The 27,678-nt window shown below is 54.0% G+C and overlaps 1 protein-coding gene across 3 annotated transcripts; it reads right to left on the bottom strand.

Annotated features, from left to right (window-relative positions):
* Positions 1-82: 82 nt before the first annotated feature.
* On the bottom strand, positions 83-26,326 carry SLC26A9 (solute carrier family 26 member 9). 3 transcript variants are annotated; one of them, XM_045522817.2, is made up of 21 exons: positions 26,247-26,326; positions 19,052-19,194; positions 16,236-16,375; positions 16,018-16,128; positions 15,194-15,369; positions 13,339-13,503; positions 12,623-12,775; positions 12,208-12,290; positions 11,373-11,520; positions 10,974-11,087; positions 10,703-10,780; positions 10,067-10,243; positions 8,274-8,380; positions 7,471-7,540; positions 7,256-7,348; positions 7,004-7,117; positions 6,088-6,369; positions 4,967-5,021; positions 3,505-3,650; positions 1,940-2,011; positions 83-495 (listed from the first exon to the last, which is right to left on the bottom strand). In XM_045522817.2, the coding sequence occupies exons 2-21, from the start codon at positions 19,174-19,176 to the stop codon at positions 448-450; spliced, it is 2,457 nt and encodes an 818-aa protein (XP_045378773.2). In that variant the 5' UTR covers positions 19,177-19,194; positions 26,247-26,326; the 3' UTR covers positions 83-447. The 3 variants fall into 3 exon arrangements, with proteins under 3 accessions (XP_045378773.2, XP_010961571.2, XP_045378774.2); XM_010963269.3 differs by having other exon boundaries at positions 10,067-10,162; XM_045522818.2 differs by lacking the exons at positions 16,236-16,375; positions 19,052-19,194; positions 26,247-26,326 and having other exon boundaries at positions 15,194-15,322; positions 16,018-16,126.
* Between the last annotated feature and the right edge of the window lie 1,352 nt (positions 26,327-27,678).

Below are 27,678 nucleotides of genomic sequence, written 5' to 3'. Positions count from 1 at the left end.
TAAGCTAGTTCATCCCTGTGTCCTGTGACAGCTTGACATCATCTGACACCAAGTCACGCTGGCCCCAGGATAATTTTGAAGCTTGCACCCTGTGTCCGCACATGGTTTCCCCTCTGTTCTTGGCTCACTCTCAAAGGCCGACAGTCGGGAGTCCCATCAGCTGCCACGGACAGGGTGCGGGTGGGTGTGGGGGAGTGAGCAGGAGGCTTGCTCGTTGCTGGCTGGGGCCCTGAGGATCAGCAGAAGGGTGAAGAGGTGGCTCTCCCTGCTGCAGATGTCAGGAGGGAGGTGGGGGGATGGGAGAGGATGAGGAGGAGGATGGAGAGGTACTGGAGTCCTGGTGGAGGCGTTTTCCTCTACCCGCCACTCCCTGTGATCCCAGGCTCATCCTTCATGGGGGCCCCAGGTGCCAGGCGCTCTGGAGGCAGCACGGAACCGGCTGTGCCCTCACAGGGCGGTCAGAGTCTCTGCGTGAAACATGCTCCCGAACATCTCCTGCAGGGCCACAGGGAGGAAAGGGGAGGGGGAGAGAGCATTAGATCCAGTGTGTTCAGAGTGGTTGCGATCACCAGGTGGCTGAGCCCCGGGCCAGAAAGAGGCACCATGGGGGAACGTGTATGAGTGTGTGTGCGTGTGTATGCGAACCGCGGAGAGGCAAGGTCAGCCTAAGAGATGAGCTGGTACAGAAGGAACAAGAGAAGATGCTTCAGATCTAATTCTGAATCACCCTAGGAGTGCTGTGTGACCTGCACAGGTCGCTCCCTCCTTTTAAGCTTCACTTCATTAGGTAAAATGAGGGTTGAGCTCAGACAAGCTCTGAAGTCCTCTCTTGCTCTGATAAGCTATTTTGGTCCTATCCAGGTTTTTTGGAAGGTGCTGGAGATTCCACGGGGGGACAGAAATCAGTGCTGAGTGTTTGTGGCCCTGGCTCTACTTTCTAATGCCTCTCGCATGCCACCCATACTTGCAGAGACATGTTCAGAGGACCCTGGAATTCATGCTCAAAAAGAATGGCAAGAGGCACAAAGTGGGGTGTTATTTCTAAGAGACTCAAAGCCAGCTTTCTCTAAACCTGGTCATCCGATTTCTCTGAATTCAGGGCATCGAGTGAGGCTACTTTTCATGTCAAGATCACAGGATTCTATGTGAAGTTAACACTTCACATCTGCATAGCTATCAGTTCTTTTTATTTTAAAGCTATATCTTTTCTTTCTTTTCTTTTCTTTTTTTTTTTTTTTTTGGTTATTTCTTTTTGGTGGGGAGAGGTAATTAGGTTTATGTTTTCTTAATGGAGGGACTGGGGATTGAACCCAGGACATCGTGCATGCTTATCACGCGCTCTACCTCTGAGCTATACCCTCCATGGCTCCATTCTTAGTTTTTAAGGCCTGTCCACTTGCAGTAATATTTGTATCCCTTGAATTTGCACCCCTAGAATTCATCTGACCCTACCCGAATTTAAGTTTGCTAAGGGCAGGGATCTTTGTTTTGTTTACTGCTGTGTGCCCACCCTGGAGGAGTGTCAGGCAAGTAGTGGGCACTCTGTAAATACCAGTTGAATTAACGAAAGAACAAAAGAATCCCCCACTAATCTTGTTAGGTAGACAGGACAGGTATTACGCATATTTCCCTTATTTGACAAAGATAAAAACTGGGCTGTGATGTTACGTGACTTGCTCAAGGTCACGTGGCTGCTGTGTTGGAAAGTTAAGAATAGATATTAGCTCTCTAGGACTTGGTCCAGTGACTCTCCCTTCCCCCACGATGCCTTGCAGGGAGTGAGAAGAATTAGGATCTGCTATTAAAAGAACGATGAGAAAGAAACGTTGTTGCCTTCAAGGTGACCGCTCTGGCTTGGAGGTGAGAGAGCCCAGCCAACACTTCGGGTTTGAGAGGGTCTCCTTCCTTCCCATCCTGACCCCCCACCCCACTAGCTTACCTGCTCTAAGTCCCAGTAGCTGGGGACGTCATCCTTTGAATCATACAATGACAGCTCAGGGTCCACTGGAGGCTGGAAGGGGGAAACCAGTGCAGAATGAGCTCCAGTAACGGAATGACAGATTGGCATCAAGGGCAGGCTGGGGGCTGGGAGGGGGCACTGTGTGTTCTGACTCATAACTCGCCCTCCTGCCCCTTCCCTCTCCTCCCTCATTTGCCTCACAAAATTCAGCACAGCTGTGGTTTTCGTCCTCACACCAGACAGGGGTGCATCAGGGTCTGCTTCCTCCGTGGGCATTTCAGAGGCAGGGAAGGTTTACTGAGCTTACAAGGGTGATTGGCTAGCTGCCTGACCTGGGGGCTCCATTTCCCTTCTCTGGGAAGTTCTTTCCTCATCTGTAAAAGTAGGACCATCAAACTCACTTTGCTGGCTTTCTACCTCATCATGCTGTTGAAAACTGTGTGTATATAATTCATATATATATGTGAAAATAGTCTGTAATATGTAAATATATAATACATACAATATACAGTTTAAAGAATATATAGACAGTATTAACTGGACATTATTTATGCAATGCCAGATGATGAAGATTCTTCCAGATACTCCCTTTGCTCTGGTGACAGGGTGCATGAGGCCAGAAAGGCGGTGGCTCCCCCAGTTTCCCTCTGTGGGCTGTGGGCGGGCGCCAGGCCCCGTGTCTCCCTGGGCAGGCATTCAGTGCTTAGAACAGATGGCTTCACCTTGCTCGGTCTTTTAAAGCAAAGAGCAAATGGTTGCTCTAGGGCCAGAAAAGCCTTTCTTACGACCCACAGAGGGCAGGAGAGGCTTTTATCATGAGCTGCGGCACAGAGTCTTGGGAGGCGAAGGGCAGCATGAGCTGGGAGGGGAGCCTGGGTGGTGGGATTGGCTGGGGAGCCCTGGGCAGGGACCCCAGTGGGATGGGCTTTCTCTGCCTCCCCACCTTCTGGAGTGTTATTTGTAGACAATGTGATTTGTAGCTCATTTGCATACCACTTACTGAGATAGTAAATTAAATGTCAAGAATCTGACACAAAACTCTGATCCATACTCTTCATCCATCACTAGCCTGAAATCTCCAAGCTCTGCTAAATTAAAATGGGCAGGCTTACTCCCCTCCCTTCCCCAAAACCCCTTCGAGAAAGGGTGAAGGAGCAGGAGGGGGAGAAATGCCAGGACACCAGGCATAACCTACTATGCTCTGGGTATTTGTGTGATCTGGAAATTATCTCATAATAAAGGATTTTACAATAGATTCCATAATCAGGGATTTTACAATAGACAAAGCTCTTTCAAGTGACATAAAAGATATAATTATCAGTTAATCCTAAAACAAAAACAAAAGAACACTTCAGTGCGGTAGCTGTGTTACTTTAGGGTACCCATTCCACAGATAAAAAAAATTAGATTCAGGAAAGTTAAATGACAGAATTGGTTTTGGAACCCAAACTGTTTCCTATGTTCTTTCTGATTGTTCCCCCTACACCCTGTCCTGCTATTTCAGTGCCCTGGGGCTGAGGGCTCCCCAGGTTCAGGCATCTTACCCCTTGGAAGTCATGTCCTGGGGCCACGTTGCTGGTCTTTGCCTGGGCAAAGAGGACCGCATCGTGTATGCTGGGAAAGACGTGGTTGCGCTCTAGACACCCATCTTCAAAGACACCTCCGTGGCTAATGTCATTGTACACCTGGGCTGGAAGGAGGAAATATCACCTTCAAAGGTCACACCACGGTGGACTGGAGTTGGGGGTGGGGGAGATGGTGAGAGGGAAGGAGATAAGATCCCTGACGGTTGTGCTCTTGCTATGTCCTACGGCCTTGCCATTGGCCTTGCAGTATCAGTTCTGGACAGCAGAGGGCAATGTGAGCTCGAGGATGCTGAACCTTCAACCCAGGGCAAGAAGGAAGCAGTTTGATTCAGGGATTCCGTACTTTGTGGTGATTGCAGAGGGAAAGGCTAAAACGACCGCCAGTTCTGCCCCTTGAGAGGCTGTCTTTCCTCTTGTTTACCTAGAACTGTCCCACAATGTCCAATGTGTGGCACAGAGCCTTTACTCCCACCAAATCCTGGAGATGATTTCCTGAGGAGGGTTCAGTGAGGGTGGGCAGCATCTTCTGACTCTAACTCTGGAGCACATGCAGAACAGGTCACCGTCAGCACAGACTCCCTGAGGGCAGCCTGCACGGAGCCCGGGCCGTGCTCAGTCAGTGCTGAAGCTGGGTAGCTGGGCCTGCAGGAAGGGGCTGGCCCTCTGCGGGCAGCCGGGTGTGTGTGTGTGTGCGCCTTCCCACTCCCTTGTGTGTTTGTGTGTCCACGTCCCTGCACTCCACACGCACGCTAACGAGGTGACAGTCCGCTGCGACGCGGACACCTCCTTGGGGCTGTGTATGGGTGCCTCTTGGAGATGGTGTGCATATAAAAATGTCTATCTGCCTCTTCCTGCAATAGTTATAGTATGTGTGTGCTTTATGCTTATTCATGGACTTTTGGATTCGAAGATTCCCAAATTCAACCTCATTTTACATAGGTGGCAATTGATCCCTGGACAGATAAAGTGACTTGACCAAGGATACATGGCAAATTAGTGATGGAGCAAGTGAAAATCCTAATTGTGGGACCAGGGTATAGCTCAGTGGTAGAGCACATGCTTAGCATGGATGAGGTCCTGGGTTCAATCCCCCAGCACCTCCATTAAAAATAAATAAATAAGCTTAATTTCCTCTCCCCCGCCACACAGACACACACACACACACACACAGACACACACACCCTAGTTGTCCATTCTTAACTCCACGATCTCCAACGCTGTTGTTGAGACCCCTAGGATGTCTGTGTAACCTGGCCGCAGTCTCTCCTGACTTGTGTCTGAAGCTTTCATGAGCAGGCAGTAGTTTGGGGGAGCACTTGGATGCTCTTATTTCCAGCCCCCTCACTATCCAGCGTCCCACCAACCTGTGCTCACCCCATCACCTCCCCAGCCCTCCAGTCCCCTCAGCTTGTCCTCTTACCATGAACGTTCACCAAGAAGACCTTCACACCGATCTTCCCGAAGGTGGCGCTCAGCTAGGGGAGTCGGGGAGGGTGTTGGGGTAGGAGACAAAAGGAAAGGAATGTTCTGAGTGGGTCTCAAAAGTGATTCACAAAATGCACTTCCGAGGGGAAGCAAACAAACAAGCAGCCCCGAGAGCCCTGGATAAAAATAGCCACAGAGCGCACCACTTGTCCCTGGAGTGCCGGCCCGCTGCTTTGCACAGCGGGGCGGACGTGGCCCTTTGCCAACGGGACGGCCACTTAAAGTCCCCATGGCCCCTTCTTATGGGGCCAGGCCTTTTCTTTTAGTGGCTTAGAATCCCAGACTCTACCTCTTTCCAGACTTCGTGGCTTTAGGCAGAAGCTTCAGGGAAGGACCGAGGCCCAGAGAGGCTAGTGCTTCGCCTGCCTGGACGCCAGGTCCAGGCCAGCGAAGCAGACTGAGCCCATGGCTGGCTTGGAGCCTTCTGTGCACCTGGCTGATGGTGACATCAGCCTGTGTGCTCTCTGTACCCCTCGGTTCCCCTGATTGCCTCTCTCTGGGCCATCTCTGAGGTTTGCTGATTCCTTGCCATTGGAGGTGGCTGCTGAGAAGTTATCAGATGTGTTCATTTATTTAAGGTGTCCCATAGGCTGCCTGTTTGGCCTAAGGATGCAGGGCCCTGATAATATTTCTTGTTCTTTCCTTGGTTGGCCGGTACCAGCTGATGCTAGAGTGTCTGGGTGAGTGTGTGAAGGAGCAGCAGACTATGAACCAGGGCCAAGCTGAACTCTACTCAGAGGACCCTGGGGTGGCCTGAGAGGGAACTTGCAATGGCCTCTGCTGGAAAGATGCTAGGACAGGGTGGCCCAGCAGGGCTGGAGCTCTGGTACCTCTCCCAGGCCCTCACTGTCATGGGCTGCAGGGGTGGCTCTGCCAAGAGCATCCTGTCCTGGTGGCCTCTTGAGGAAAGGGATCTTAGGAGCTGTTAGCCTCCTTGGCGAGCTTTCTTGCTCAGCTGGTTGAAATGAGGCCTCCCAAGAAAGGGGGTGTGGGACAGGAGGGGTGCAGGTGCCCAGGTGCGGGTGGGCTGGCGCTCCCTCTGCCCGAGGGCCTCACCTTGGCCAGGGCTTTGATGCCCATCAAGTCCACAAAGCTGACCCCACTCATGTCGAGGATGAGGGTGTGGAAGGTGACAAAGGGTGGGACGCTGGCCAGCATGTCACTGGGCTCAGTGGGGGTCTCAGCAGGGGCTGGTGGCTCACAGCTGGCAGCTGTGGCGCTGTCAGGGCTGAAGGTGATGTAGGACACGCTGGCACCATTAGCAGGCGTCTGGTTGTTGTTGGGGTCCGTGGGGGAGGGGTTCTCAAAGTCCTGCTGAAGCTCCTGCAGGGAGACAGTCTGAAGGGTGGGAGTAGGGGGCAGAGTCAGGGATCATCAGAATCAACCAGACTTGGCTGTAGCTGAGGCCGAGGCAAAGAGCGTAAAAGTGGAGGTGTGTCACTGAACTTGGTGGTGGTGAACACAAGCCCCGAAAACCCCGTAGGACCAGCGTCTCCCAAAGCCCCTGCACATTTGGTTTCTCACACCCAGGTAAAGTTGGAAGACTCTTCCAGGAGAGGCACTGAAGCCTCAGCCCAGTCTGCTCTGAGAGGAGGCCCCTTGGGAATGACTGAGCTCCTTTCTGCATTTATCCGTATCTGCCGCCTTCTCTCCAGAACTCCCACACCAACATCTGCTTTGCTAGCTCCAGGTTGGCTAGTTGGGTACCCCAGAAAATCACTGCTGCTCCCCATCTGAAGCTGTTCATAAGTCCATGGGCATATCCTATCTTAGCCAGAAAATGAGGGGCCATGGGAGTCCAGCAGTTACCCCAGGGGCTGGCAACCTCTCCCCCAAGGAGGGGATACCCACCAGGCAACGGCCACAGAGACCTGATGTCTTTGCCTTGAAGCATGCTGGGAGGTGGGACACCAGGTGACAAGACCAGAGAGGGCCGGGCAGAGGGCATGGGCTCTTCCTAGCCTCAGCTCACCTTGGTTTTCATAAACAGAGACTTCCTCTGTTGTTTGGGCATGATTTTCCCCTTCTCCTGCTTCCTGAGGTATTTTTGCTTGGCCAGCAGTACCTTCTGGGGATCCACACCCGTCTGTAGGGAGAGAGCCCAGAGCAGCCTTGACCTCCACGCTCTTTGGAGGTGGCCTGCTCTTGGCTCCCAGCTTCCTTTCTTGCATCTTCTGGGCACAATCTGTCCAGCCCCTCTGTTCACCAGAGGACTGAGCCTTACCTTGGCAATGACCTTCTGCCTGAAGATTTCCGAGTTGGCAAAATAGAGTGGGGAGCAGTAAGTGACGATCTTAACCCCCTGGACTTCCTGGGCCTGTTAACAGGGACACTCAGCTCAGGGAGCAGCAATGTCTTTATTGGCTTTCTTTAAAAGCCCTCGTTTATTGGGGGGGTGGGTAGGGCAAAAGAGAAGGGTCATAAGCTTGGATTACGCACCTTAATATAGGTCTTGGGGTTCACATAAATGTCAGTGTCCGTGATTTGGGCCAAAGCATAGCCATTTCGACTAGATGAAGAAGGAAAAGAAAAATACAAGAGAAGGCTATTAGTGGATGGGCCGGGAGTGATGCTGGGGCAGGGGCTTGGGGGCTGGTCAGAGGCAGGGCAGAGGGTCCCTTCCTCACTCTGAACTGGTGTTTGTCTTTCTGCACTGGAGACACGTGACTGGTGGCCTGTGGCTGGGCTATTATTAGAGGGATGACAGACAACTCCTTGACATAGCTCCCAGACTGGGGCTTGCGGGGGAGAAGGGGTGGGTTACACAAGGTGACAAGCTTAAGTGGCCTTGAAGTCATCACATCCTGGTTCTGAGTTCTCAAGAAGAGAAGACAGGGTTTCCCTAACATTCAGCATCCTTCCTGCCCTGGCCTGGACCCCCTTGTCTGTTCTACTTAATGTTTTTATAAGAAGGGCACAGCTGTCCTCTGGCCTGGTATTCCCTTGGGGTGGGGTCCCATTTAGTCTGGGAGCTGGCAGTGCCCTTGGAAGGACACTGAGGCTCACCCAGGTCGTCCCCTACTTTCTCTGGGCCCCCAGCCCTCTGAAACCATGATGGCTTCTTCTGAGTTTTCAGGATACAGGGAGTCACACAGCCCAGCCTGTGAGAGTCCTGGCTGGACTCGGCTCTCCTTCCAGTGCCAGGCCCAGAAGGCGGCAGGACGCAGAGGGCTGGGCCTGGCCTCAGCACGGGAGCCCAGGGGCCCCACTGCTGGGCCTTGGTGGGAGGGGCTGTTACTTACAACTGGGTCTGGAAGACCACAACCAGGACGGAGAAGGCGACGCCCACCGCTACACCGTACGGCAGGCTCAGGAAGAAGGCAGAGAGGAAGCTCACCACCCAGATGCACTGCGGGGAAAGAGATGTCAGAGCAGGCCCGGGGAGAAAACTGCCCCTTTGGGGAAGTCTTCCTGCATCAGCCAAGGCCATTCTCTGCCCGCACAACCTCAGGCCCTCCCTTCCCTTTTCATGGCATTTTTGCACTGTTTTATGTATTTGCGCTTTGGTTACACTTGCCCAGTTCCCTTAGACTGAGTGTAATAGCAACCCCAGGACACACAGGGAGGCAGCACGGTGTGGTGACGAGAGTATGCGTCTTGGGTCAGATACGTCTGGGTTCCAAGTTTCCTTCTCCTGCTTACTGGCTATGTGAGCCTTAGTTGCCAAATCCACAAAGGGGGAGTAATAATACCAGCTTCACGAAAGGATTAAGGAGTCAAGGAAGGCAAGCTCTTAGCCTAGTGATGGGGACCCAGTGAGCGATCAACACATGTGAGTTCCCTTCACCCAGCTGTGTGCCTGACACGTGCTCAGCTGTGCTTCCTGGCCTGGTGGCCTGGGGCCTGGCTAAGGGTGGGGAGGGGCAGGACTGGCTGCAGTTTTGACTGTTCTCTCCTATGGTACATCAGTGTCCCCCAGGTTCCTCTAAAGGAAACAAATCTGCCCTCTCTGCTGCAGAGAATTGTGAAGCTCAGAGGGGACCCCAAAGCGCTATGTAAATGTCAGGGATTATTGTTGTAGTGCGGGGTCGTTGGGATGTGGTAAAAGCAGATTTAGGGGCTGGGAACGGGGACATCATTTTCCCCCCTATTCCTCATTCACTGGAGGACCCCAGATGGACCAGTCACTGCTCTGGATTTAAGAATGTCCTTCCCTTACCATGCAGGCGAGCCTCCTTCCCTAGGAGACAGTACAGCCCAGAGGTTTGCCGTCTAAGACTTGGGGTTCCAGTCCTGACTCTACCACTTACGACTTCTGTGGCCTTTGATGAGTTACTTAACCTCTCTGAGCCTTGGTTTCATCATCTTGAAAGGAGGTTAGTAAATCCCCTTCCACAGCTTGTGGCGGGGCATAAGTGGGGATAATGCAGTGGCGTCAATACAAGGTAGCCTCATTTCTACTGTCTAGTGGAAGATGTGCTGGGAATGTGAGTAATCAAAACAGTAAGTCATGTCTGCTGAGTGTTTTATGGTCACACGGTTTCCCACTATGATCTCGTTTAATCCTCAGAGCCAGCGTGTGATGCAGCCGCGGCTATCACTGCCACTACAGAGGAGGAGACAGAACTCCAGAGAAGTCTGGTAACTTAACCTGCTCAAGATCCTGGTCCGCTGGCTTTAGGTTCTAGGCTTTTTTGTTATTTTAAAGTGATTTCATTTTGCTTTCTTTGGAACTGTAAATCATAAAAATAGTCATAGCTAAGTTTTATTGAACCCGAGTTACAGTTCAGATGGTATGTTCTTTCCTTATCTTATCTTATATCATAAGCATCCCTGGTGGGTGAAGAGTATAAAATACCCATTTCGCAGATGAGGAAGTCGAGATTCAGAGGTTAAGGGACTTGCTAATTGGCCACGGTTGAGTTAGGATTGGAAAATCAGATGTCTCACTCTGCAACTTGAGCTCTTAACACCCGGCGATGCTAATTAGGGGGCAGCCAACTGGAGGGACCATTGATAGAAGAGCTGACAGGGCTGTGGGTTTGGAGAAGGTGGCAGCGGCACGATGGGTACCCAGAGGTCGCCCAATACCTACACAGTCGAGCTTGCTCTTCCTCCACAGGTAGTAGGGGTCGGCGAGTTGCTTGAGGGAGTTCTTGAGGTTGACAGCTATCAGGGCTCCTAGCACAGACTGGGGAAGCAGAACATTGCTCCTTGTTCCCCGGGGTGTCCCCTTCCTCCGGCCCATCCTGCAAATGCCTGACCCTGCAGCCTGGCAGGACAGAGCTGCAGTTCTAGAACGCCTCCGCTGGCAGACCCCCCAGATCTTTGCAGCGGATCTTAGGGCTGGGGAGTGCAGATGCTACAGACACAGGGCCCATCTTTGCCCTTCCCCTCCTCCCTCATCCCCAAGCGGCCCCATGCCGAGAGCCCTCCTGGCCAGGCACCCACAGGCACTTGTCAGCACTGACTGGGGCATGGACTCTGAGGTCTGAAGGCTGCAGTTTGAGACCAGCCCGGCACTTGTGAGCTGTATCACCATGGGCAGGTCACCTAGACTCTCTCAGCCTCAGTTTCCCTCACCTGTAAAATGGGGAGAATTGACTACTTCACAGGTTGTGATTAGGACAAAGTGTGACACATTGTAATCTGTAAGGTGCCACACAGCTCTTAGGGATTTTGGTCTTACTGGAGCCTCTCGCTGGCCTCTGCTCTCGGGCTGTGCTCTTACCTTGGGGAGAGGGTACAGATAGGTCCCCAGGACCAGCATGGTGATCATCACCACCAGGGACACGCACAGGCTTGAGATCTATTCAGAGAAAGGGTTGGGAGTAGGGCATAGGTGTGAAATTCTCCCTCTTGATTTATTTCCAGTAGATGCCTTTGGTGGGGTGGAGACTAAGGAGGGGAGAGGAAGGTCGGAGATGCAGCTGGCCTTCTCTCTGGGGCAATTGCTCTGGTCACCTCCCACTCCTCCCCTACTCCACTGGTCCAGCGCTCACCTGAGACTTCCCTCCAGCGCCATCCACAGCCAGAGTGACGGAGAGGGCACAGCAAATGACATGGATTTTAAAGAAGGAGCCGAAGAAGTTGCTGCAGCCCAGGGCGATCATCTCCTGTGGGCACAGGGGCGGGATTGGAAGCTAGGGTGGATGGGGGATGGGATGCAGGGTACAGGCCAAAACAAACACAAGCTTGATCTTGAACTCAAGAGCGCCCCTACTGCTATAAAGCCATGTACTCCCAATCAAGTAGAAGTCAGCCTCTTGGCATTAGAGTCTTCCCTCCCCACGGGCAGGCAGCCTTCCTCACCTCAACCCAGAGCCCCAAGCTGTCTCTTGCCAGGACTCCGTTGGTTCTGGGCCATCCTGCTCAGCCCTGCCGGGGGTGGCCGGACCTACCTGGTTAGAATCCACGTCATAGCCGTGCCTGCTGGCCAGGGTCCGGCCCACAGCCAGGTTGATGACATAGCCCACGATGGCCACGGAGAAGGCTGTGCCAATCATGTCCTTCCACTGTGAAACCGCAGGTGACACGGGAGTGGGGAACCTGCCAAGGAGCCAGAAAGGAGGCAGGGCCCAAGGGTGTGAGGAGAGGGAGGGCTCCGAGTCCTTCATCAACCCACAGGGACAGCCGGGCCCCACTCTGTGCCATGGCCTTTACAGGAATGACCCTTTCCAGTCTGAATCCCCAGGACCATGCTGCAGGGCAGCTCCATCGCTCCCATTGACAAAGCAAAAACCAGAGGCTTAGAGAACACAACTTGGCCGAGGTCACAGAGCTAGGAAGTGTTAGGGCCTCGTCTGTTCACATCCAGAGTCCGGACTCTTTAGGCTCACCCGTCCCCAGATCCACAGCCCCCAGTGCTGTGAAGCCTTTTCTCCATCACCCTGTCCAACTCTGCAGCATCACCACTGCCCGTCCCCACCCAGGGCCCAGCGTGGTACCTGGCACAGAGCAGATGCTTAATGAATTATGTTGATCCTAATAGCTTCCCTTCCACATGGTAAAAAAGCCAATGCATTAGAGCAAGGCGAAGAACCAGAGAAGGACTGATCAGAGAGGGTTTGCTTTAACAGCATCCATTGAATGAGACTTGGGAGGTCTGTGTGGCAGTTAAGACTTCCTGCTCTTGAAACAGCCAGCATTAGCTGGCTTCATAGAGTTCATCTCATCTCAGCCCCTGAGCCTAGGTGGGGAGTGTGATGTGGGTGGGCCCAGGCTTCCCTGACTCACCCCTGTTGGATCTCTCCCACAATCTGCATCTGGTACTTGCTGGGCATCTTGCAGCCTCCGGAAATAGCTGTTGCCACCACCACCTGCAAACCCCAAAGTGGAGAATGGGGATTGGCTCTAAGTTGGGGCCAGGGCAGGGATCTCTCTAAAGCCTCCTTTTCCTCTGAGGACCTCTATTCCCATGGCCCTGCCTTCTTAAGGAGGAGCAACCCGAGGAGCAGGACGAGTGGGAGCCAGGGCTGTATGGGGGGTGGGTGGAGTGGATTCACCCCTACTTCCTGTCACACTGGCTGACAGTGAGCAGGGGGTGGGGATGGGTGGAGGGGCTCCCTGGGCTCTGGCTGGAGCTGGATCCCTTTTTTCACAGCCTTTCCTGCCTGGGCCCCAACACCTCAGTCCCAGGTGGGGTCCTTACCACAATCAGCTCTGTAGGGATGGGGAAGTGGATCTTGTGCCTGTAGCGGGCATTCAGCTCCTTCACCAGCACCAGGAAAACACCGCTGATGAGGGCGAAGATGAGCGAGGCGACGTTGGTGTGGGGGAGGTTTTTGCAAATGTCAATGAAGGTCTGGGGAGAGAGCATCACACCCATGGGCTCCCACCCCTTCCTCCTGTACCACCCCTCACCCAGCTTCTGGCTCAGTGAAGGGACGTCGTCAGCGCTCAGGGAGGCACACCAAAGCAAAATCCAGACCCTGCTCATGCACCCCGCCCCACCTTCCACCACCGTCTCCCAAAGGGCACGTCTGGAGCTCATACTGGGAGGGCATTGCTGATCCCATCCTCTTTCTCTAGAAGGAGTTCAAGCTAAAGGAGAGGGATGGAGATTAGACATAAGGAAGGACTTCCCAGGCAGGAAGGGTTTGAGGCACTGGAACGGGGAACTGATGGAGACTGTACCTCTCCTTTTCTGCAGGGATTAATCACAGAGAACCTCAAGGTCATGTGTTTGATGTGTTTGACCCTCCCTCCCAAAGTCGGAACCCCTCGAAATCCTCTCTGAACAGCTGGTCACCCGGCCTGCCCTTGAGAACATCTCATAGAGAGGCGCTCACAACTTAAGACAGTCAGCTCCGCTTATGTGCCTGCTCGAGCCCCTCTCTGTTCTCAGGGCTGTGTTCCTAGACTCACAAGGACGATGGCCCCTGGGCCCGTGTAGGGGGGGATGGTCAGTCCGAAGATGTACTTGAGCACGGAGATCAGGATCTGCAGGCCGGCGGCCGTCATGAAGCCCCGGATGAAGGACTCGGAGAGGTAGATGGCCACAAAGCCAAACTGCACGAAGCCCAGGCCCATCTGAGAGGAGAGAAGGGTGGGAGGAGACCAAGAAAGGTCGGCAGTTCCCACACCTGCCTGACCCACACCCAGGGCAGAGGTCTGTGCAGCCCTGGGATGGCAGTATCTCCAGGGAAATGCGCCCTTGGTGACCTTGTCTTTTACTGCCAGCAGACTTTTAGTCCCTCAGGGCCCGGGCCTCTTGCACTTCACCCTCGTTGGCTCCAGTTTCCTCGTCTGTAAAATGAACCTGGTACTCACCAGTGTTTCCTCTCTCAGTAGGTGGCACCCCCATCCACCCAGTGGGCCAACTAAAAATTTGGGAGCCATCCTCCCTCACCTCTCATGCCCGATCAATCACCAAGCCCTGTTCATCTGGCTCTTGGCAAAATGTTCCTCAAGTCCACCCTGCATCTCCATGGCCACCACCCTGGTCTCAGCCCTTATCACTCTTGCCTGGACCTCGCATCATCTCCCAACAGGTCCCCTGCTTTGATTCGAACCCACCTCCCACCCATCATCTTCCCCATGGTCTGAATGATCCAACTGGACCCAAAGCTACTGCTTAAGGGACCTCAGACTTCATTGTCTGGCCCCTACCTTTCTGGCCTCTTCTCTGGCCCATTTCCCAAAGGCCCCCTGCCCTCTGGCCACACCAAACTCCTTGTCTTGCTATTCCCTGGTCAGTTCACACTCTCTCAGGCCTCAGTGCTTTGGGGTGCTGTTCTCTCTGCCTGGACTGTCCTTCTGTGCCCTGTTCATTTGGTTATTGGTCAACTTCTAGTCATCCTTTAATTAATTAAAAAAATTTTTTAACTTATTAAATTTTTGGTGGGGGTGGAAATTAGGTTTATTTATTTATTTTAGTGGAGGTACTGGGGATTGAACCCAGGACCTTGTGCATGCTAAGCACACACTGTACCACTGAGTTGTACCCTCCCCTCTCTAGTCATCCTTTTAGGCTGAGGTCGTATGCCACCTCCTCTCTTTGAGGAGAGGCCTTCCCTGACTTTCCCTTTGGTGTTCCCACTGCTGTTGGTACATAGCTCCATTATGTTACTTATCTCACTGCCGACACATTTATTTATGTTGATTTGGCTACTTCCTTCACTGGGCTGTGAGCTCCTTGAGAACTGGGTCTCTTTCTTTCTTATCTTTTATCCCCAGAGCCTAGCCTAGTTCCTGGCACAGTGAAACAACCAAAAAAACATTAATCAAATGAATCAATGAACGAAAGGTGCCCTCGGAGGTTGCTTCCTGCTCTGATATTCTGTCCAGCTGTGTGTGCCTTCATAAAACCTGGCAGTCCTTTGCATGTGGTGGAAAGGCAATTTACATCGTGCAGGTGATGCTGCGGCTTGGAGCGGAGGAGGCTGGAGCGGGGTGAGGGATGTTAGAGAAACTGGAGGACTGTGCTGGCAGAGAGCCGGGCACTGGAAAGGGTAGTGGAAAGGGGCCCTGAGTCCTCTGGACAGCCATTAGCTCAGGACAGTTTTCTTAGAGCAGATGCTGGTCTTATGCACCTGCTGGAGGCAGATGAGGAGATACTCTGACTTCTCAAGGTCTTTTGTGGCCTCAGAATGGGAAAGAGGAAGGAAGCAGAGCCCTAAATGGCAGCTTCAATGTCAAAACTGGGACTCTGTGGCAGGGCCAGGGTGGGCTGCTGCCTCCCTGAGGTGGGGCCCTGGCAGATGGAGGCCGTGCCCCTCACCTGGATGATGGCAGTCAGGCAGGCTAGTGTCGCCGACACGTGAAGCCTCTCCGCCTCCATGGCTGCCGTGTCCACGTAGCTCTCGTTGGTGGTATAGTTGAAGACCCGGAATTTCGACTCTGGGGCCAGCTGCAGACAGATGTTACCCACCAGCATGCTGATAACGGCAAAGGTACCTGTGGTGCCCCACCCAGCCAGCAAAAGTCAGAGGCTTGGACCACACCCATGGAGACCAGAGAGGGGCTCCCAGTCCCTGCGGGGGTGGAGTCCCATGCCTGCAAGGCTCCTCTCCTGCACGACAACCGCTCACATCTAACCAGGATCTACACTCTTCAAGGTGCTTTCACCCCAACTTAATATTATTTTCTTGGACACATGAGGATATGGATTGGGAAATACAAGCAGAGCCTGAGCCAGAAAATAGACCTTGTGGCCAGGCCCTTTTTCTCCATCTCACTTAGTGCCGGAGGACTCCAAATGTCCCTGAAGTGGCCTGCTGGGACCCCTCTGGGAGTTAGACAGTAATTTCTCATCTCTGTTGAGCTCTTTATGGCATATGGTGTATCTTGTTCCACCCAGTCTTCCCCACAATTCCAGGGAGGGAGACTGAACAGCTAATGCTAAGTGAGCTCACAGAAGCTAAGTGGCTTCTTCAAGGTCACAGAAGACCTGGGACTGACACTCACAGTGACAGTCCCTCCAGGACCACCCAGCACCAACTAGAGGACAATGCAGATGGGAAATCACCCAAATCCTCTTTGCCACCCACCCATCCATCCTTGTGGTCCAGGCCACCCTGCCTGCTGAGAGGGGAGAGGACTTACCTGGCACCATCTGGCGTATGCCCCCCAGGAAGAAATAGGTCAGGAGGGGGAAGAAGGAGGAGTAGAGGCCGTTGACTGCAGGAAGGTTGGCCAGCAGAGCAAATGCCATGCCTGAACAGGACAGAGAGGATGAAGGCCCAGGGGCATGGTCAGGTTATGGAGGTCGCAGAGGGTAGGGGCGGGGAGAGGAATAATCTGGGCTGAGGGGATCCCCTCACCTTGTGGGACCTGGATGGATCCACCGCTGAGGCCCCCAAGAAGGTCCGGGACGAGGTAGTCTTTGATCTTGTACTTGGGGAGCCAAGAGAGCACGGGGAACAGCCCAAACAGCGTGGTTTTGATCTTGGCTGGGGAACACCTAGAAGGGATGAAGGCAGGTTTCTAGTCAGCACTGCACAGCCTGGACACTCCAAGTCGGGAAGAGATTATAACATCCTGTTCCTGGTCATCCATTCATCCCCTCCCTCATTCATTCCAAACTCTTTCAACAGTCAGTGAGCAGGCACACTGTGGGGTGTGCAGGGATGCTGAGAAGTAAAGGCAGGGACTTTCTCTTGAGAGCCATCTCCACTTCCTGGGCATCAGCTGGAGGTCTTCTGAGTGCTGGCTGCTCACCTGTGGAGTCTACAAGTTTTGGCTAAAGGTATGGATTATGGGGTGGCCTAGCCTTCCGAGATGTCAAGTCCAGCCCCCATCTCAGATGGCCTTTCTCTGGCCGGATGGGACACAGGCACCGGGCAGCCTCGTCTGGGCTCCTGCAGCATTGTGTGTACCTTGTGCTGTAATTTCTTGCTTTCCATCTATCTCTCCCACTACGCAATAAACCCCACCATGGAGAGAAGTCTGTTCGTCTTTGTATACCTCGTGCATTACACTGGGGTGCTTAGTAGATATCTGTTGATATGGATGAATGAATAAGAGAAAGAATGGGCCTGAATTAAAACTAGTTTGAGTGGGGGCAGTTTCTTGGAACTTCCCCTCAAAGGAAGGTTCCGTTGTCCCTGCAGGGTGCGCCTCTGCTGACGCACCATCCTTCGTGTGCAATGACTCCAAGGCTGGAGTTCTTTCCCCCGTTAATTCATCAGGAGAGGGAAGAATGGGGAGCTGTTCGTTGGTCAACACAGGGTGGGGAGAGTTGCTTTCTCTGCTGTTTGCTGAGCACCTTGAGGTCTTTTCATAGCAGCTCCGGAGCGGTAGGAACAAGGGCCTTCAGTCTGAAGGGTGACAACTGGTGGATTGATGACTGGAAGAGGGTGGGAGGAGCTTGCTTTCCTTCTCCCAGATGAGGGAACTCAAATACTCAGGGCCCATCAGGTGACTCACTGGCCTGCTCTGATTAGGCCTCCTTGCCTGCCCGGCACCAATTGCTGCCCTCTGCTATTGCTCAACCGTAGTTTCCCTGACACCGGGTCCTCTGGATGTCACCCAAAGCTGAAATTGACACAGTCAATGCTTCCTACCCTGTAAAGTCTGCATAGATTTTTCTGTCCCAACCAACACTTTGTGAAACAGCATCACCATCAACGTCTGATTCCTTGGTCTCCTTGAGGGCGGGGAGCTGCCTCTCCCAACCCTGGGATGGTGGATGGGGAGTTGGACTTGGACTAGTTTAAAGCATCGTCCTAAGAGAGAACCTGCCCTTCAGAAACTATCAGGTTTGTTCATGTCAGGGAACTGGACTCGTGAGTGGAGAGCTGGCTTGGGGAAGAGAAACAGCCCACGGGAGGGCTTGTACATGCCCAGCCTTACTTGCAAGCCTGTCATATTTGGTGCAAAACATTCTGAAGCCTAAGAGAAGAGCTGGAAACAGATGCCAAACACTTAGACAGAGGTTCCAGAAGCCAAGCGGGAAATGGACAGAGGGATTCACTTTCTAGACATTCATTTATTCATTAAACAAATACCTATCAGAGCACCTTCTGTGTGTCAGGCACCGTTCAAGGCTCTCCTGCCAGCCTTGTGGGAATTTTTAATTCCCTTTATGATTTTCATCATCCTCACCTTTCAGGACAACAGCAGATACCCTCATCCCTCCAGCACAGAAACAACCCAAACTTAAACTCTCTAGACACAAAGGCCGGCAGAGCCCACCCATCCGAGGGGCACAGCTATAGAAATGGTGCCTGGACACTGGCACTCATGGTCTTGACTGTAACCGGGCAGAGAAGGAGCCTCCCAGGAGAGGGAGGGTTGGACCAGGGCTTTCAGTGAAGACTCAAGTGGGTGATTCCCCCAGCCTGAACCAGTTCCACCTGCATCTCCACCTCAGCTATTGCCATTGACCTGAATCCAGGTAACTGAATCAGCTCTTTCCCCAGGGGAGTGAGGATGGGTAAGCCAGACCACAGTGAGGCCTGAGGGAGGTCAGCCAGACGTCTGGGAAGGGGGAAGGTGAAGCTTATAACCTCAGGCAGCCAGACTGTGGGTTTAGGTCACCTGGCAGAGCCCCCTTTTTATAGGCATGGTTTCACAACACCCCAGCCCAGGTCCAGGGATCTGAAAGCGGAACGAGCCCGGGGGCCGGTGAGACCACCTGTTGGTAGGGGCACTTTAGGAGAGCCCAGGAATGCAGGGGCTGCCTCTGGGCGTTGTCTGGACTGGGGAAGGGAAGGAGCACCCAGGAGGGAAAGAGGACAAAGTGCACAGGTGGTGGAGGCTTCAGATTTTTCTTGATAAGGAAGAGACAGGACACAGAAGAAGAGGCGGGAGGTAGCAAGCTCTTCTCCAGCTCCCTTAAGAACCCAGGAGAGACTCAACTGGTCTGAGAATATGGCAAGACCTCACCCAAGGGGGGGTGGGGATGCCTTACAACCCTTCTGAGCTGTGGATGGTCCCTGCTCCCACTCCCCGTCCTCCTTGGGGGTCTCAGTAGAGATGAGATGTAGGATCTCAAATGCAGGGTTCAGAACCTCACTTCCCCAAGGCTTCCCCAAGTCCTGTCTTAGGGACGCTGATGCAGGAGCCATGCCCCTGGTGCAGGAGGATTTTAGTGGGAAGGAGAGGAAAGAAGAGTCTGGGCTCTGGGCCACGTTACCTGAAGGCATTGCGAAGTTTCTCTCCCAGTGGGTATGTCCGGTCCTTCTTCTCAAACTCATCATCGAAGAGGGTGAGGGAGTATGCAGCTCTGTCTACCACGTAGCGGGGCCTGGGCTGGCTCATGTCTGGGGCATTTACAAGCTTTGGGAGAAGCAGAGCAGGGGAGAGTGAGGGGCATCCCTTTCCAGCGCCGGCCTGGGCCTTCTCTCCAGTCCTAGCTCAGCAGAGTTTTATTCTGTCTTCCCCGCCCCCAGCGAGCAAGGTGCCTCCCTTCCTTCTTTCAAGTCTTTCCGCCAGACTCACTTCTCCTGGTGGCCTTCCTTCCCAGGCACCGATGATGCATATACTTGCCCTGGCTGTTTTGCTTGGCACCCAACATGTGGCTGGCACTCCACACCCGTGACATCGCTGTCACCCCCGCTGAACACCAGGCAAAAAGGAGGTGGGAGTCACAGCTGGGATTCAGCAGGGTCAGCCCCTTCCCCACCCCCAGCGTCAGCCCCTGGTGCCCCCCACTGTCCCCTCTGGCTCCCCAGACCTCAGTTTCCCTGGCAGAAAGGCTCATCCCGTTCAACCAGTCAGCTTGGAAGAAATAGAGAAAACAGCCTGCCTGGTAGGGGCTTAGCTGAGGTGACCTCAGGAGGACCTTCTTAAAGGAGCTGCTTAGAACTTCACCAACAGGTTTCCCCAGGGGGACGATAGTCTGTCTGGGGAAATCAAGATGGTCCACATCAGGCTGGCTCTCCCACGGCTTCCTGTGTCTAACCTTTCCCCCACCCTTGTGTACTGGCATCTTTCTCCTCCTCGCTTTTTGCGCAACCTTGCTGACGTTCCTGGAGCTGAGCAGGACAGAGCTAAGGGCTAGGGCCCCTGAGGCCCAGAGGAGCTCCCTGCAGGGATCTTTCCCTCCTCCCTCCTCCCGCTGCTGGTCCCTCTCCTGTCTCCCGCCCCCCCAGAGCTGGCAGAAGCCCTCCTGGAGGACCTCAGAGGAAGACGGAGGGAGAGGAAGAGATGGGGCAGGCTTAGAGAGAGATTGACATCCGGGAGGTGGGGAGTGTGGGATGGCTGTGGCCAGTTTGGCAGAAGACTTGAGATGGGAAGGATATAGCTCAGTGGTATAGTATGTGCTTAGCAGGCACAAGGTCCTGGGTTCAATCCCCAGTACCTCCACTAAATAAATAAATAGATAAAAACCTAATTACCCACCCCCCAAAAAGTGAGATCAGGATGCCCCCAGCCTTCCTAGCGGGGAATGTGGGTGAGTGAGAGGTTATCAGAGGGGAGCAGGCTGGCTGATACCTTTTGTGGACGAGAACACAGCAGTAAAGGCCCAGAAACCTGGGGTCTAGTCCTGGCTTCACTGATGAAGTGGAAGGGGCAGTATTAACCTTGCTGAACCTCAGATTCCTTGTCAGCAAAACTGAGGTAACATATCATCTCACAGGCTTGTTCTGAGGATCCAATGAGTAAATGGACAAGAAAGGGTTATGTAACATGTAAGCAGTGATGCAAATGCGAGTTGTTATTGTGAATAAGACTGTGTCCAGGTGGATGAAGGTTGTTCTGGTGCAATCCACTCATGTGGTCACAGGACCCTGGGGTCCCCCAGGACCTGTAAGGGTGGGCTGGGTGCCTGGCAACCCCCACCCCCTCACAGATACCCAACTGGCAGGGAAGTGGGGGAAGGAGCCTGCCCACAGCGCCTGTGCCCAGCCCCTTGCCTGGCACTCAGTATGCATCCAACAAATGCTTGTTGAGTGAATCAACGGATGCTGCTTTGGAGAAGACATGGCAGAAATGTAAGTAAGAGTAAGAGCAGTGGCATTTGAGATATTTCAGTGGGAGAAGTGAGAAATTGAGCCGCATGAGGAAAACAGCACAAGTTTTGGAGCCAGAAGGACCTGGGTTCAAAGATTCAGTTTCTTCACCTGTAAATGGGGATAATAACAGTCCCAGGTGGTTGCCGTGAGGATGAAATGAGATCATATGTGTGCAGTGGCTGCTTTTCCAAGGGCACCCAGTAAATGGTAACGGCGATGATTACTATGATTAAGATGGGAGGGTGCCTCTTTCCTCTTGGGAGAGATTATTCAGAGGCTTCCAGCCCTTTGCCTCCAGTGAGGCAGGGTGACCTTGCCTCTCCTTCCCCTCTCCACCCTCCCCAGGGTCTGGAAAGGTCCAGTTTTCCAGTGGTTTGCCTGGCAGGCCCTTTGGGAAGCAATGAGTTGAGGGCATGACCTTCCAGAGGAATCCAGAGCTCCAGCCCCACTTCAGAGGAAGACCTGTAGTTTGGGGAGTCAGTGCCCAGCCACCCAACAGGCCGCTTGTAAAGGAATAGCCAAAAATGTCAAGGGGGCTAAACCAGAAGAGGGAAGGGGGCTGATGGGAGATCTTGTTTCCATGCCAAGCAGCAGATGGTGGTACCCAAAGCCCCTTCCCAGGCTGCTTTCAAAGGTGCTAGTGGTGGTAAGTTTGTGGAGAGGGGGTTGCTAACACCTGGTCCTACTGACACTAACCCGACTCCCCCGCCCCATTCCCCCCGACCCCGAGCACTTGTTCCTGCCCTTCCCCTCCTGCCAGCCTCCACATTCAGTTGTTCATCAAATCCCATTGCTAATTCCTTCCAGTGTCTCTCCTGTCCCCACCCTCCCAGGTCTTATCGCACACCTGGACTGTTGCATTAGCCTTGGACCATGCCCCCTGCTCAGAAACCCTCAGCTTCCTCATTTCCAGGAGGATCAAGCCCACCCAGACTCCTTATTTTGCGGCATGTTTGTCCTTTTACCACCCGGCCCTGATTTGCTGGACTCAGGAGATGTATCGGCTGGATCTGCCCACTCCATCCAGGCTGTCTACTCAGCACCCTCAGGCAAGCTTCCTCAGTTTTCCCTCTGGAGTTATGTCCACACTTTCCTCCTTCCCCGAGATGCCCTGACTCATTCTGCCTTTCTAGCCCTGCCCATCCTTAAGACCTGTTTAGGTTCCTCCTCCTCCCTCTCCTCCCTCTTCCCACGCTCCTCTTCCTCTTCTGTGAAACCTTTCAAGACCACCCTGGCCTCCTTGGATCTCCTTTATTGGGCCCTCTCCAGCCTGTACTCCACTGTTGGCTTTGACCGCTGCTGGTTGTCACTTGCAGGGAAGGGAGGCAGGAAAGGGGGTGATGGTGCTAGAAATTCTTCTGAGGGCACAGGTGGATGTTGCAGGAATGTTTCTCCCTCTGGGGGCGGGCCTTACACAGGTGAGGGTTAGATGCTAGGGGACCTCCTGCTTACACAGGCTGACGGAGGAGGGAAGCGCCCTTGCTTTACTGGAATGCAAAATCTGTCCCTTTCTTCATGCCCTCAGCTCACTTCATTCCAGAAATAGGATATTGAAAGGGAGAAGGCTTCGGGAGCTTTCCCAGTCCTGAGTGTACATGACATATAAAAACGGGAATCCAGCAGCAGACGCAGAAAGATTTGTTCAGAAGGGAACCTGAGGACAAGGCGGGTCCAACTCTCTCATGTTGAGGAAACTGACTCTTAGAGGCGGGATGGGAATTCGAACAAGGCCTTCAACTCCCGCTCAAGTGCTCCTGTTGAAAAGGCCCCAGACCTGCCAGAGACGACCCTGATCCTGCTCTCTGGGGTTGCCCCTGAGTTGCATCGGACCACCCTGGTGACCTTGCATCCCAGCCAGTGATACAGGACTTCTGGGCTCTGCTGTGGGTCCTGACGCCTCTCCTGGCTTGGCTTTCCCGGGACTGGGACAGAGTGGTGAACTGGCAGTCACACGAGCTGCCCCAGCTCCAGGTGAGGAGGTGCCCTGGTCATACTTCCTAATTCCAAGAATAGGAGTTGAGGCCGGGTGGGGCTTAGGAGGGGAGCTTACTTCACCCGCAGCCAGTCCTTCAGGCCAAGGAGGATAGGGGGATGGGAGAGGCGGAAGAGGGTGAGCTGGCCTCCTGGTGGGAGGCACCTCCTCTCCTAGATGGCTCCCAGGGTTCTCAGAGAGTTCAGGGGCTCCCTGGGACCCCCAGAGAGGGCTCCTACAATGCTAGGTTGGGGTGGGAAGGTGAAAGAGGGAGCAAGAAAGGGAGAGAGGTATAGGGAATGTGAAGACTTGATCCCTAGTTAAACAAACACACAGCCCTGCCAAGTGATGTCAGCATCGCTGAAAAAAGTCGAGCACTCTATTGCCTTAAGTGTGTATCACCGAGCCAGGCCTCCCATCCACCGCCTCCCATCCCCCACTGGTGCCATGTGACAATATTGAGGGACAAAAGCGTGCCCCTGCCCCCTCCCCCACTGTGGAGGAAAGGAGGAGGGTCCTGAGTTGCTGGAGAGACCTAGATGGGGGCTGTGGGGCTTAAGGGTGAAGAAGGAAAAGCAGAGATCAGAAGAGGTGGTTGTATGGACAACTCCCCCGGCTTGGCAGGTCACATCTGGGGCCAGGGGATATAGGGGTCTTGCAGAGAAAATGAGCTGGGGATGGGGATGAAGGGGAAATGGACTCTGCAGGGAGGGCACAGGCCAGAGCAGACCCGCCTCTTGGGCTTCAGGACCCTCATCAGAATCTTAATTTCCTCCAAAGTGAGCTCACAACAAAGAAAGCCCACTGGAATCTCCTCCCAGTCATATTTCTGGCTAGGTCTCTCTCCATCACCCTTGAGAATACTGTGGGGAGGGGTGGGCTCAGGCATAGTGCCCAGGTTAATGCATAGGAAGGTTTGGCACGGTGCCTGCCCACTGTACACGTGCAACAGATTCGGACTGTGTGGTTCTTATTACTCTACCCTGGAGGGCTCTCTTCCTCGCTTCTCTGCAACCTCAGGAAGGTCACTCTGCCTTTCTCTCTCTTCCTTTTCCCATCTGCTCCTACATGTGTCCCACCCGCCCTTCCCCACTCCCGTGTTCCTCCAAAATTTCCCAGAACTGGTGAGAGAAACACAGAAAATCTTTTGAGGAGTGGGCAGGACATCCGGGGAGCAGGGAGGCGAGGAGCCTGTCTGTGGGGCTTCGGTAGGTCTGGAGGTGACCCTGTCATTGTGGCCCAGGCTGACTTGGTCCTCAGTCCTGCCAGGTGAATGCATGTGTGGGGGGGTTTCTTTGATGTGCACATGTGCCAGGCACAGGAGCAACCCCAGCTTGGCCAACCCACCCTGGCTTTCTTATCACTGGTCCCTACCTGGGAAATCGCTGTGTTCTGGGAAGAAGAAAGGTCACTTTGAGGTTTCCCCTCTGCCCTAGCTGCTGGTTCCTCCTTGCCTCATCCAGGGTGGAAGCCGGAGGGAAAGGGCCTCCTCTGAGTGACAGAGTGGGTGGGGTGGGAACTGGGGATGGGGTAGGAGAGATTGGGTCCCAGCTGGTGACCACGTCCCAGGCAGGAAGAAGTGAGGCTGTAGAGGCTTGTGAGTTTCCAAGGCATTTTATCAATACTCCTTTTATTTCGACTGTCCCCATGTTTCTGGGGCAAAATTTCCCACCTCTCTTCACCCCAGCCTCATTTCCTCATTAGTAATGGGAGGGGGAGCATGAGATACCCTCGCTGCCTTCCTGCTCTCTGGCTGCTCTAGGGGCTGGTATCCCCCTGGAGAAGAGCCTCAAATCCCCACTCCTTATCTCTAGGCGGCCTTTCCCGGTCCTCTTTGCTTTCCCTGCTGGGGACGGCTGCAAAACGCCATCAAAAGAGGCTAGACTTTGAAAAGCCCTTTCTAGCAATGAGACCTGACCAAGGTCATGGGTCCCTGAAACGGACGCTAAAGGTTAGACTCCTAGAGGTCTGTAAGGAGACTAGGGTTAGTCTCATTTGGAAGCAGTTGGGTGTCCAAGGAGACCCGTGAAGGGCCCCCTGCTCTGGTTCAAGGAATCCAGAGCTTGCTCAGTGCCTAGCTTGTCCTTCATTCCCTCAGGGAGCTCACTGGGACCAGACTTGGGTTGTTTAATTCAGTTCAACAGTACTTACTAAATACCTGCTATGTGCCAATTCCTGGGAAGTCTCTGGACAACAAGAGAGAAAGAACAGTCCACCTGTGCCCTCATACAAATGAACATTCAGGACATCGGCCAGGCTCTGGAGGGCGCCCCAGGAGCCTGGTGGGGGAGGAGCCGTGGGCTGGTCTCAGTGCTGCCCAAGGAGGGTCTTGCGGGTTCTGAATGCCAGGGCCAAGGGAGGGATAGGGGAGGACCACGAGGCTCCGGGAGAGGGGTGTCTGTGTGAGTGAAGCCATCCAGGAGGATAGCCCTCCCTTCGTCTGCCCTGCTTAGTTAGGATGCTGTGCCCCTCCAAGGGACATGGCCTTAAATCCGGTCTTCCAACCTGCGCTCAGACCCAGTGGAGTCAAAGTGTGAGTGGGGCAGTTTATGCTAGAATGATAGAAGATTTGCTTGGCCTAGGCTGGAGACCCTGTGAGCTGATTTTGAGGAATGTGGGCATTGCCTGAGGGTGATTTGGGACCCCTCAGAGCTGCAGGATGAGGGCGTAGGAGGCCGGGAGCCAGTGGAGCTGGCCCAGACGCTCCTGTGCTATAGCATCCACTAGGAGTCAGGTCGCTGGGTCCTGCTCCTGCCTGCCTGCTGGACCTGGTCTCTTGCTCGCCCTCTCCTAATGCTCACTTTCCCCTCCTTCCACCTCCTCCACCCTCTCAGGACTAATGGGGACACATGGGATCCTGTGCAGCCCACACAGGTGCCCCCAGCTGGTGGAGAAGTGAATGAGTGAGAGAGGACACCTGGAGGGCAGAAGGGGGGGAGACAGCCACACAGACGGGTGAGCCAAGCATTAAGAGATTTTTGCTTCCAAGACTTGAAAAGAAAGGGAGAGGTGCAGCCAGCAGCTTCAAAGGCTGGCGCTTCAAGGAAGGTCCAATATTTTTTTGTTCTTTCCTCTGCAAGGGAAAGAAGCCATTGCAAGGGAGCTGGCTGTTCCTCCTCACCCCATCCCGGGGTCTGGCAGACATTCAGCCCCCTGCCCTGCGGCTGAGGTCCTTACAGGGAAGTGAGGACCCCATGGGCTTCTCAGAGGTGAAGGGCTGGGGGCGGTTCTCAGACTCAGGGGCCAGAGCCTCCTTGCCACTTGTGCTCAGGGTGGCAAACAGCCATCCCCTTGATAGGCTGGTTCCTGTCATCCCACCTCTCGCTGCCCCAGTGCCTGCCCTCTTCCAGGGATGACCCCAGCCCGGGGTGGGGGGTGGCGGTGGGCTGGGTGGGGCTTACCGGTGGGTGAGCAGAGCCAGCTGGGCAGGGCTGCAGGTGTGTCTGGGGAGCGGGCAGCCGAAAGGTGTTCCAGAGGTGTGCGAAAGGGCTCTGCTCAAATAATCCAGGGAGGCGTTTATAAATAACTTTACCTCAGGGCCACGGGGTGAGCCCTGGCCTCCGATTGGCTCGGAGGGGAAGTGGTTTCGAACACTACACCATAGCTAAGCCCGAGGAGATAGGAAAAGGAGATAAGGAAGAAAGGTCCCAAATGAACAGCCCTTTTTTTGTTTTACCTGAGGAGCAGGGCTGTTTGATGGGAGCCTGGCACTTCCTAAATCCACCCCGAAGACAATAGGTCACATTCAGCGGGGCCCCGGCCCCACAGGCTCCCTCAGGGCGGCCAGCTGAGGCGAGGAGGGGACAAGGCAGACCCCTCTCCAGGCCTGCTGTCCTGCTGCTCTGGGGCTGGGGTCAAGCCAAGCAGCCTCTTGGACAATGGGACCCATTGAGGCCCCCCGAGGGGTGGGGTCCTGGGGCTGCTTGCTTTGAAGGTTGGAGAGCTAGGGTGTTGAGGGGGACAGGAGGACGCTGAACACCCCTGAGGAAGGGGGCAAGCCATGTCTAGGAAGCCCTGAGGGCCCTTGGGAGGTTTGGGGCTGTAACGGAGAACTTGAGTCATCTGTAAGCTCTGTGCCTTGATCTGTGCAATGGGGAAGTGTTCCTCGCCCTCCTGACTTCTCAGGCAGGGCCAGGGGCCAGATGGGGGTTTGCAATATGGTAAAGGAGCTCAAGAAACTGGACTTACAACAATTTATGTGTAAGGTGACCTGAAGTCTAGCAAACCTCTAACTCGTAAGCCTCTGTCATTTCCAGGAATGAACGTCCACCGGGGTCGTGGCTCAGCTCAGGCTGAGAGGGGGAGTCCCCAGCTGGGGCCAGGGGTCTCTTCCTTCAAGACATCTGGGGCGGCACTGCCTTGATCCTAGATTGTCCTTCCATCTCTCCAGAAGACTCCAGAGGCACTGAGGTGGGACAGGAGTGATTCAGTAAGACACCCTGGAGGTTAAGGAGAAAATCCTGCTGGGAAGGTGAAATGATCTAGCTTCAGCACATAATAGGGACTCAATAAATATTTGTTGTTTGAAGGAAAGAATGAATTGTTTGCAAGCCCAGCCCAAGGGAGAGTTTATAGATGCATTGCTTGTGGGGACTAGGGAAACACCCGAGGTCACTCAGAGTTGCTGGGGTGTAGCCAGGGGCCTGAACACGACTGAAGAAAGCTGGAAGGCAAGCCACCCAAGCGTGCTCTGTCACCTGTCGAAGGCAGGAGACGTGGGTGGACAATCCCTCCAGCAGCCCTCCCCCAGGCCCCTGCACTGGCTTAGCTGCCATGCCCCATGGCTTCCTCTGCTTCACCATGGTAGCAATACACTGATCACAATGGATGGTA

The sequence above is a fragment of the Camelus bactrianus genome, chromosome 23, assembly GCF_048773025.1.
Source record: "Camelus bactrianus isolate YW-2024 breed Bactrian camel chromosome 23, ASM4877302v1, whole genome shotgun sequence".
NCBI lineage: Eukaryota > Metazoa > Chordata > Mammalia > Artiodactyla > Camelidae > Camelus > Camelus bactrianus.
Note: the sequence above shows the minus strand (reverse complement) of the source record. Positions and strands in the feature narration are given on the sequence as shown.